Source organism: Diuraphis noxia, unplaced genomic scaffold (assembly GCF_037042655.1).
Source record: "Diuraphis noxia isolate RWA-SAM2 unplaced genomic scaffold, SU_Dnox_SAM2 contig0001, whole genome shotgun sequence".
Taxonomy (NCBI): Eukaryota; Metazoa; Arthropoda; class Insecta; order Hemiptera; family Aphididae; genus Diuraphis; species Diuraphis noxia.
This window is the reverse complement of record NW_028301711.1, coordinates 85,549,320-85,560,350: the sequence shown is the minus strand read 5'-3', so window position 1 is coordinate 85,560,350 and position 11,031 is coordinate 85,549,320. Positions and strand designations below refer to the sequence as shown.

Here is an 11,031-nt window from a genome sequence, read left to right as displayed (position 1 = left end):
TTGCATTCCCAAGAAAAATGAGGTTATGGAACATTTTCGTTTCTTCTCAAGAAAGCAATTGGAAAAGGAAACTTTTGATCAGTTTTATACTGATCTTAAAGCACTGGTGGCTACATGTTCATTTGATGCATTGGAGAGCAAGTTACTGCGTACTCAGGTAGTTATTGGGTTGAGTAACAAGGAACTACAAGCCCGGCTACTGAGGGAAAACATAGAACTGGACAAAATAATAAAACTGTGTCAAGCAATGGAGCAGGCGGAGTTGAACAGACAGTTACTTCAAAGTGATTCAAAAGAAGTACATGTTATGTCTGGTGGAGATCAAAAAAGTCATCGGGGATCTGGACAAAATCATAAAATGAACAAAAACTCAAGAATATGGGAGTCGTTTTACTGAAGGAGACAAATCAAAGTAGATGCAAGTTAAGTTAATTCAAAATTGTAAGAGGTGTGGGATGACTCACAAAATTAATGAGTGTTTTGCTTTTGGTAAATATTGTCATAAATGTAATAAATTGAATCATTTTGCTAAATGTTGTAATGCTAAGAGTGTTAGCTATGAGAAATATAATCAAGTACATAATATTGATAAAAGTGAGATTGAAATAGATAAATTTGTTGTTTTGAGTTTATTAGAAGTAAACGGTAGTAGTTGGGTTGAAAAGGTTGAAATAAATAATAGTGAAATTAGTATTAAAATAGATACAGGGGCAGAGATTAATGTTATGCCATTATCTTTTTCTAAAAAACTGAAGTTAAAACCAATAGTTTTTAATTTAAAAATTGAGGCGTTTGGAGGTTTTATTATTAAGCCTGTTGGTAAGGTTATTGTGAATTTGGCAAACGATAAAATTAAAATAAAGACTGAGTTTGTAGTAGTTGATACACCAGCTAAACCATTGTTGGGATTGACTGACAGTAGAAAGTTAAAATACATTGGAAATATTAGTAAATTAGAATGTTTGGTGGATAAGGAAAAGGAAAGATTTGTAAATAAAAATATTGATGTGTTTACTGGAATGGGTTCGTTTCCAGACCAGGTAGTCATTAAGTTGAGTAAAGAAGCTGTACCTAAAATATGCCCTGCCAGAAGGGTACCTTATGCTGTAAAAGATAAATTGAGAGAAACATTAAATGAATTAGTTGGTCAAAATATTATAACAGAAGTAAATGAGCCTTGTGAGTGGGTTAGCAACATGGTAGTAGTTGAGAAACAAGATAAAACTTTGCGCATATGCTTAGACCCTTCTGAGCTAAATAAATATATTGTGAGAGAGGTATATCAGATACCATCGTTAGAGGAGATTAAAATAGAACTTACAAATAAAAAATTTTTCAGTGTTTTAGATGTTAAAAGTAGTTTTTATCATATTGTCTTAGATGATGCATCTAGTAAGTTGTTTTGTTTTAGTACACCATTTGGAATTTTTAAATTTAAAAGATTACCATTTGGAGTATCAGCTCCTGAAATTTTTCAAAAATTAATGCATAGGTATTTTGGTGATATCAAAGGGGTTGTGTTGTACTTTGATGACTTGCTTGTTTGTGCTCAAACTAAGGTTGAGCATGACATATTATTAGGTAAAGTAATTGAGCGGGCAAGATTGATAAACATTAAATTCAATGTGAATAAGTTGCAGTTAAGTGTAAAAGAAGTAAAATATATTGGTTTTCTTTTTAATCAGGAAGGAATTAAGCCAGACAAAGATCGAATAGAATCAATTATTAATTTAAAAAAAACAAAAAATAAAAAAGAATTGCAGATGATATTAGGAATCATAAATTATATCAGAGAATTTATTCCAAACTTAGCAGAAATTTCAAGTTCCCTTAGAGAGCTGTTAAAGAAAGATGTGATTTGGGATTGGAATGGGGCTCATGAGGACCCTTTTAATAATATAAAGAAGTTTATTGCAGAAGTCACAGTACTAAATACATTTGACCCCAAATTTCCATTAGAGATACAGTGTGATGCATCACAGGATGCAATAGGTTGTTGTCTTATGCAACATAAAAAACCATTATCATATTTTTCTCGTTCTTTAACTGATATAGAGAAGTCTTGGGCTCAAATTGAAAAGGAATTTTTAGCAGTTACTGAGTCGTGTAAAAAGTTTCATAACTGTATTTATGGTAAAAAGAATACAGTTATCTATACTGATCATTTACCATTGGTCTCAATTATTAAGAAACAGTTAAATCAAATTCACAATAATAGAATCAAAAGATCAAAATTAAAATTAGTCATGTATACATTCAATCTTAAATATCTACCAGGGAAATTTATGTATATTGCTGATCTGTTGAGTAGAAATATTATAAATAAGAGGGTGGAGGAAGACAGTGAAATTAACGATGTAGTACACTCAATGTATGTACATGAGGTAAGAATAACTGATAGGTGGTTAGAGGAACTTAGAATTGAAACAAAGAAAGATGATATTTTAAGTGTAGTATTAAAAAATTATCAGTTAATTATAAACATCGGAAAAATGAAAATCCGGAACTAAACAATTATTTTTACAACAGATCAGAAATATTGGTAGAAAATGATATCATATTTTTTGGAACTAGAGTTGTAGCACCCAGAGTACTTAGAAAGTGGATAGTAGAGTTATTGCATGAAACACAATTAGGATCGAATAAGACTTATTTAAAAGCAAGAAATTTCTACTATTGGCCAGGGTTGAAATCTTATATAGAAAATTGTATTAATGCCTGCAATGTGTGTCAAAAATATAGCACCAGTAAGTGCAAGGAACCTATGCTAAATCATGTAATACCAGATACGCCTTTATGATAATAGCTATGGATATAGCTGAACACCAGGGTAAAATATATTTGATTGTGTAAGATTACTACTCTCGTTGGCTAGAAGTTAAATTGATGAGAGATAAGACGGCAGAAAGTGTGATAAATTAGTTAAAGAAAATTTTTAGTACATTTGGTATACCAGAGCAGACAGTTAGTGACAATAACCCTTTTGACAGTTTACAATTTAAAAATTTTGCTAAAAGTTGGTCTTTTGAGATAATAACATCTAGTCCAAATTACCCTAGGGGAAATGGATTAGCGGAAAAGGGTGTTGGCATAGCCAAATCTATGCTTAAAAAGTCTGATTTTACCAAAACAGATTTTGAGTTATATTTGCTAAATTATAGAAACACACAAATTCCAGGTTTAAGTTTTTCTCCAGCTCAAATGCTACAGAGTAGAGAATTGAGGACCAAACTGGTGTGGGTTAATAGTGGTAACTATATTCCTAAAATAATGAAGCCAATAGAGAATAATATTAACTATAAAGATCAACAGAAAAAATGGTATAATAGGAATGCTAAACAAGGAGTAAATTTCACTACAGGTCAATTGGCATGATGTGAAGATAAGTTTAGCAAAGAATGGTTAGAAGCAGTTATAATTAAAAAGCTACAGCAGCCTAGATCATACTTAGTTAAAATTAAAAATAAAAGACAAACATTGAGGAGGAATAGTGATTTTATTAAACCTAGAACTAGTTTTGAGGATGATAAGCTAAATAAAAACACCCAGGCTGATAAGTCTGAGGAAGATGGTGATAATGTAAATGTTGAAAGAGAAGATAATAATTTAAATAGAAGTTCTGAACAAGGAAGTATTATATCTGATGATAGTATAAGGGACTATACGAGTGATGAAAACAAAGATGACTTAAGAGTGTTTCAAAATGTTAAAGGCACAACGACTCGGAGTGGAAGAGTTGTGAGTGCACCTTCTAGATATAAGTCTTAATAATAAATTAAAAAAAAGTGTGTCAATATTAGATTAAGTATTAGTCACTGTAATATTATATATTAATATTATAAATTAATATTATATATTATATTGTATAATTAATAATTATGTTTATATTGTATTATATTTTTCTTTGTAAAAAAAAAAGAGATGTTGTGGTAGCACTGTTTTTTGTATTGACTGGTCTCTCTCTAGCAGTATTGTACTGGCTGTTGTTTTTTGTAAAAGTTATACATGTTAAAGTTAATATATGTTGATGACTATTGTAAATATATTCTAAAATAAAAATAATAGGTGTTATAATACAATACATGAAATATCGGTGGTTTGTTATTGTTTCTAAATTAGCTGATCTTAGAAGTACACAACAATGATCAGGGTCGGATTTAGGGCTGGGCGAGTGGGGCTCACGCCCAAGGCCTTGCGCCTTACATGTTTATGTGAATAAAAATGTTTGGGTATTCGTATTTTGTGCTGCGTTATTGATTTTATAATACACAGATATTCACTGCTGTATAGAAATATGGCTACCGATTCCACGTCGTTAATTATTATGAAATATTTAGAATTTAGATACAAATATGATTATTTACTTACAAATATTTAATAACTATAAATTATTATTGTTCGAAGCAAGTCGACTAGGGGAGCACGATTATCATTTTAATTAAAAATCGTGGAAATAGCAGTGTAAGGCATTCAGTCATTATTTATAACTTATTTGTAGATTGACAAAATTAATTTTATTTGACCACTTTATTTTCATTTTTGACCATGAATGGTTAGGTTAGGTCTTCAGTCTTGTCGATTAATATATATAAAAGACGGAACAAATGCAATTTACCACGGACCTCACGAATTTCAATTTTTTTTTTTCTAAGACGTGTTTTTCAACGCTGATTTCGAAGCTGTTTAATTTTTGCGCGGAGACAATTATTTTGGAAGTTATAGCCTCTCAAAGTTTGCGATCTTATGTTTATACTCTTGCCCGCAACACTACTATACACTACTGCCGTGCGTAGCGCGTAAAACGGTTTTAGATTTTTTTTTTCCCCGATGACCAGGGCCTAAAATTGTGTAACACACTATGTGCAGTAGCAAATTTGCCAAATTTAAAAGTGTGCAGTACTTTTTTTTGGCTTTTATAAATTTTTATTTAAATTATTTTCAATATTGATTATTGAAAATTACTAATTACCAAATTGTATTTGTTTAAAATCCTTAACACACAAAAATAAAAATAAATAATAATGCCGACTACACGGCCACCTGGCCGTGGCGCCGATAACGACATTCCAACGCATGACGTCGGAATGTTGTAGTACCAATCTACGTTAGCAGACCTATAGTACAACTGTCGCAGTTACCAAAGATAATAACTCAATAGATGAAATTTAATCTATTCTGTGATAATAATGTTATGTATAATATTATACAATATGACCGTCAGTGGCGGACTGAACTTAAATTTTAAATGACGCAATTTCATATTTTAGTATATACAACCACCACCACCTCCTAATCAGGGACGTGCCTAGATCGAATTTTTGGTGGGGGGGGGGGTTTAACCTCCCCGCCGATTCTGACTTGAATATAATGTCAAGGCTCACAAATCTGGGGGGCAGTTCTTCTCCCCTCAGTTTTCAAATTTACTCGTATTATGATACAAATATTACACTTTCTTAAATTCTATGTATTAGGTTTAAAGTAAATATTTGGCAAGTTTTTAAGTGGTCAATAAGCATATGAGTTTGAAATTAAATCTATTGTGTAAGTACATTACATATATACATACAAATATACAATGCTATTCTCTATAAAAAAAAATAAAAAATATCACAATAAAAACTATACAAAAAAATAAACAAATTAATTAAGAACTTTATTAACAAGTCACAACAATGACGATAACAGAAATTTTTAATGACAAACTTCAAATGTAGTATTATTTAAAAGTTAATGCATTTTTTAAGAGATCTGAAGACTGTGAAAATTTATCAATAACAATATTTATATCTATTGGAATATCTCTTTCGCAACTCAGAAGTAAGAGACTCTCTAATCTACCTTGCCCCATTGTTGATCTTAGTCTTGTTTTAATCAATTTCACCTAGAATTTCATGTTTAGAATTTATAAAATATTTTTTTTTTATTATGTATTACTAATTTATAAAGACAATATACTTAATTACTACCTTTGAAAAAGATCTTTCGGCTGATGCAGATGATGCTGGAATTGTTGCCAGAGCTCTATACGCAACGTGCACATTAGGAAAGGCTGAGTCAAGTCCATACTTTGTCAATAATTGAATTATAGTTGTAATAGTTACATTTTTATTCAAATCAATATTTTCATCCATGATATTCAAATTTCCGTCATCACTTGAACAATCATCATTCTCAGTATTTTGTACTTTGCTAGTGTCGTCGTGAATCTCAGTAGGTAATTCTAATCCATTTATAAGTTCATAAATATTATTTTTAAATTGAATATATTCTGTCCTAAGTTGGTCAGTATTGATGTTTTCAAGCCACAGTGAAATGTGTTGAAAACAATCACTTGGCAGATTTTGTGAAACTTTCGCCATTAAACGATCAGGATTTAATATTGCCAAATCTTTTAGTATTTCTTGTGATTGACTAAATCTTTCATGTAATGACATTGTTATTTTATCAAGAGCAGCATAATATGTCTTAATTTTAAATTGAACCATAGAAGAAACATTTGAATTATCATCTGGAGTTTCTCCTGCAAGTAACTTTCTCGTCCTTTTTCTCATTTCTTTAAAGTCTTTTTCTGGCACGTTATTAAAATTTGCAAATTCCTTAACTTCGTTAATAAATACTTCATACTTGCATTCTGATCGCATTTTATTTATTTTTTTTTGCCACATTAACTAATTGTATTGCTTCAAAGAAATCAATAGTTTTACACTGTAGGTAGTTAGAAAGTGGTGTAGTCACAATGAAAATATTTTTAAAAAATATTAAACATAATACAAACTTAAAAGTTGAAATTGTCTTTAAAAATGTCCTTGAACTAGATGCTGTAATTCTATCACTAGAATTTTGTAAGACTTCTAAAGCATCAATCAATGCCTTATATTTACAAAATATGACATTTAAAACTTTACCATGTGAGGTCCATCGAGTATCTGAAAAACTTTTCAATCGCAAAACTCTCTCATCTTTATAAATTTTTTTTTGGCATTCAATAAAAACAGCTGTTCTTTTGCGAGCTTTTAGAAAAAATACTAATGATTGAACATCTCCAAAAAAATTTTTAGTATCAGTACATGAATCACATGTATCTACCACTACTAAGTTTAATATGTGGGCAAAACACCAAACGTAAATTGCTCTAGGATTTTTATGTTGAATAAAACTTCGTAGACCTGAATAAATTCCTTGCATAGATGCTGCACCATCGAATGATTGTGCACACAAATGTTTTTCCCAGTTGATGTCATATTTACTTGTTATTGTACAAAAGGTATTGAATAATCCTTGTCCTGTAGCATCACTTGCAGTTTCTAAAGCCAACAATCGCTCTTCTATTACACCAGTACTGTTAACATATCTCACTATAAATGTAAACTGTTCTTGGTTTGATATATCCGTAGTGGTATCAACTATAACAGCAAAATGGCAAGCATTTTTCACATCTTTCAATATTTGTGCTCGAACCATTTCACCTAATATACTCAACAGTTTTTCTTGACTTTTAGAAGACATAAATGTTAATCTGTTATTATTACTTTTGTTTATTTTTTCAAGATGCATCATAACAGGGGCACTGTGACGTCCTATGACTTTTAATAGCTCTAAAAAATTTCCACGGTTTAATGATTGAACATTTTCATTGTGTCCTCGTAGCGATATATTTTGTCGAGCAGCAAAAATCAATACTTCAATAACAGTTCGAACCACTTCTCTATTATTAGCTACTTCACGATTAGCACAATTAATTGGTCATTTAAATCAATTCGATTACTTTGTAAATAAAGACCCCGACTGATTTCTGACTGTATATGATTATGTGAGTGTTCGTGATTATTAATAAGTCTTTGTATATTAGACCAATCATTTGAACCATTCAAAGCTAAATTTGATTTTTCGGCTTTTGGTAAACCAAAAAGTTTACAGGAAATACAAAAAATAAGATCCTTACTTGGTGAATAAGATAGCCAAAGTCTTCTAGATTTATTATTGTTTGCCAATTTTTTTTAATAATAAGACTCGTGGAAAGATCTGTTCATATGATTCCAGTCTTTTTTTTTTTTTAATGAATGTTGGGGTAAATCATTTGGTGTTGGTTGGCAAGGGCCAAGGTTGGCGAAGTAACTCAATAGTTCAGCAGATATAGAACTAGGGATATAAGCAGGATCATTGTCAAATTTAGTTGTTTCTATGATGGATATCTCTGTAATAAGTAATCAATACAATTTTTATTAAAACAAATATATACTAATTGAATTCTTATTTTTAACAACTCTCCAGCTATTACTTTTTAATTAACAATCATAAAAAAAAATAATAATAGCTTTTTTAAGTTATGCCATTTTAACTATATGTTGCCATTCGAAAATCAAAAGTATAAATAGTGGTTTAACCTATAATTATATGGGTAAAAAAAATATTATACACTTTTAGAAAAACATAGGTAAATCTAAAATTTTGAAGAAAAAAAAATTTGGAAATAGTCAATAATTTGCAAGAAAATTAATGTACTCACTTATAGGGTGATTCATTTACTCCCTGTATAATAATTACAATTTAAAAATGAACTTGGAAAATATTTAAATTTGTCATACAAATTTTTTTATGTAGTAACAACCAAATCAGTATTTGCTTCAAGCAGGGTTATTTAAGTAACATTTTTGATAAAAATATTTTATACACAAATAATGAAAATCTCAATGTGTAATAAATCTTGTTAATTTAGATTTGCAATATATCAGGGATGGGCAACTGGCGGCCAGCGCTACATTTTCAAATTACTTCATATAATTTTAGCGCTTATCTGTATTTTATTTTATTACATTTTTTGATGAAATGTAGATATAAATTCTTATCTAGTTTTAAACCGAAACTAAATTATTAAATGTCTAAATATATATTTATAATGGCATAGCTAACATACTATTTATTTCATTTTATCGGTTTAGTCATATCCGTACTGCCGTACCGTACTGCCGTACCGTACTGCCGTAGTGTCACACCGCCGCGCCGTTAGTACTATTATTTTCGTGTTTTATTATTATTTTGCTTTCTCCTGCGGCCCGCTAGATTTTAAAGTATTTAAAAGTGGCCCGCTAGTTACTTTGAGTTGCCCATCCCTGCAATATATCATCAACATTTAATTTAAAATAATATTTGATTTAGATAATATACTTGAAGTAATAATAATAGATGAAATTATAAAAAAAGTATGCATATAATAACAATGTACGCGACCAACAAATGTTGGGGTACCCGAAGGACCACTCGGTAACGTCCGAGAGCGAAGAGTATAAGAATCTGTTAAGGGGCGTAGGTAGGCAACTAAAGAGCCGTCGCCTTATACTCTCTAGGATAGGCAATATGAAATGCACTACGAACAACGACGACGTGGACAGGAACTAATGTACACGGAAAGAGGATGTGACAGTTTAGTTATGGGCGGGGGTCTCTGTGGTCGATCCGGTCTGGTGCAATGACCACAGAGCTCACAACAAGTCAGGGACAATACTTAAACTAAACTTAAATTAATGAGGTCTTGAGGTGATTGGCTTGCAATGACGTTGGTCTGGACGGCCTGGGCGGCCTCACACACACCACGGCGAGTGCTGGCGGTCTTACGCGGGTGTGGACAGCACGATGCTTAGATGAAGATGGCCTCGAGGAACTCGAGGAAGCTGAGGACCTTGTCAACCTGGGTGGCCTCCCACGCAACACGGCTAGTGCTGGCGTTCTTACGCAACGGTGAACAGTCCGAAGTCGTAATCGACGGGTATGCAATATATATGAGTACGTACTAACCTTAAGTAGGAGTCGAAGTAGTGATAGTTACACACGACAAATCGAGTGATGAATAAAATAGTAAAAACAACACCAATGAATTTTACGCCTTACTGGCGAGACAAATATAATGAAATTTCGTATCGCATTGACAACGAATAAACCAAATCTTACAACAATATGAAAATAATAATAATAATTGATGATTGCGCTCAATGCGACTTACAAAAGAAAACACTACATAATTCAGCACGACAAAACAACGCTACAGTAGCGGCTTAGAGAATATCAACATAACCATATACGGCATAAGAAAAAAACACGTAGACACCGAGACGCCAATATTAATAATAATAATAATTAGGGCGTTGGCCGCATAATAATAACAATAATAATAATAATAATTGATAGGAACATATGGTATTTAAGATAATAATCGTACGGCAATAACCGACCATTAATTAAAACACAGAGAACATATAAACAAAGAGAATAAATAATACACAGGTATAATAATTTGACAATTAAAACCACAAAAAGAAGGAGTGGTGTTCGGGGAAGACGGAAAAAAGTGGACAGACCGATAAGAACTTCCACGTTGCCGCGCACCGCTCGCATTAGCATATCGCGATAAAATTTTCAGCGCCAACATCACCGCCCACTTTGAAGGAACTTCAACAAAGAGGCAATGGGCACAGCTTAACAGCTGGCCTAGTCAATATACCAGATGACGTATGGACAGTAGCAACGCGTGATACGCCGTCTTGTCCAGGATGGAGTTGCACAATACGTCCGAGTCGCCAAGACAGAGGGTGTGAGGGTTCCTTTATTAAAACAAGACCTCCAACGTTCAGCGGTTCTCCGTGATCAGACCATTTTGTGCGCAGCTGCAGAGTGGATAAGTACTCATTCTTCCACCTGGTCCAGAAATAACGGTGAAGGTCGGCAACTAAGCGCCAACGTTGCATTTTGGAGAGTGATACCTTTTTCAAATCAGGGTCGGGGAGAGAAGTTGAAGGCTCCAGTGTTAAAAAATGGCTTGGTGTCAGCGCCTCTAAGTCCTTAGGATCATTACTTAGGGCACACAAAGGCCGGGAGTTCAGCGTGGCCTCAATTTTGGCAAGCAAAGTGATCAATTCTTCACTTGTGAGTAAGTGTGTTCCAATGGATCGATAGATTAGAGACTTAGTTGACTTTACTCCAGCCTCCCACAGCCCCCCAAAGTGAGGAGATGACGGAGGGTTGAAAAACCAAGTTGTT

At 32.4% G+C, this 11,031-nt stretch overlaps 1 protein-coding gene across 1 annotated transcript; it reads right to left on the bottom strand.

The window, feature by feature from the left end:
* Nucleotides 1-5,716: 5,716 nt before the first annotated feature.
* On the bottom strand, nucleotides 5,717-8,264 carry LOC107170670 (uncharacterized). Its single transcript, XM_089216210.1, has 2 exons — nucleotides 5,967-8,264; nucleotides 5,717-5,881 (listed from the first exon to the last, which is right to left on the bottom strand). Exons 1-2 carry the CDS (start codon nucleotides 6,663-6,665, stop codon nucleotides 5,717-5,719), a joined length of 864 nt encoding a protein of 287 aa, XP_089072336.1. The 5' UTR covers nucleotides 6,666-8,264.
* Nucleotides 8,265-11,031: the final 2,767 nt, after the last annotated feature.

What these genes read in the sequence shown, in the direction of transcription:
- LOC107170670 (XM_089216210.1), bottom strand. Translation starts at nt 6,665, where the DNA reads ATGTGGCAAAAAAAAATAAATAAAATGCGATCAGAATGCAAGTATGAA. An exon ending in CCGAAAGATCTTTTTCAAAG is followed by an intron (nt 5,882 to 5,966) that starts GTAGTAATTAAG and finishes ATGAAATTCTAG; the next exon opens with GTGAAATTGATTAAAACAAG.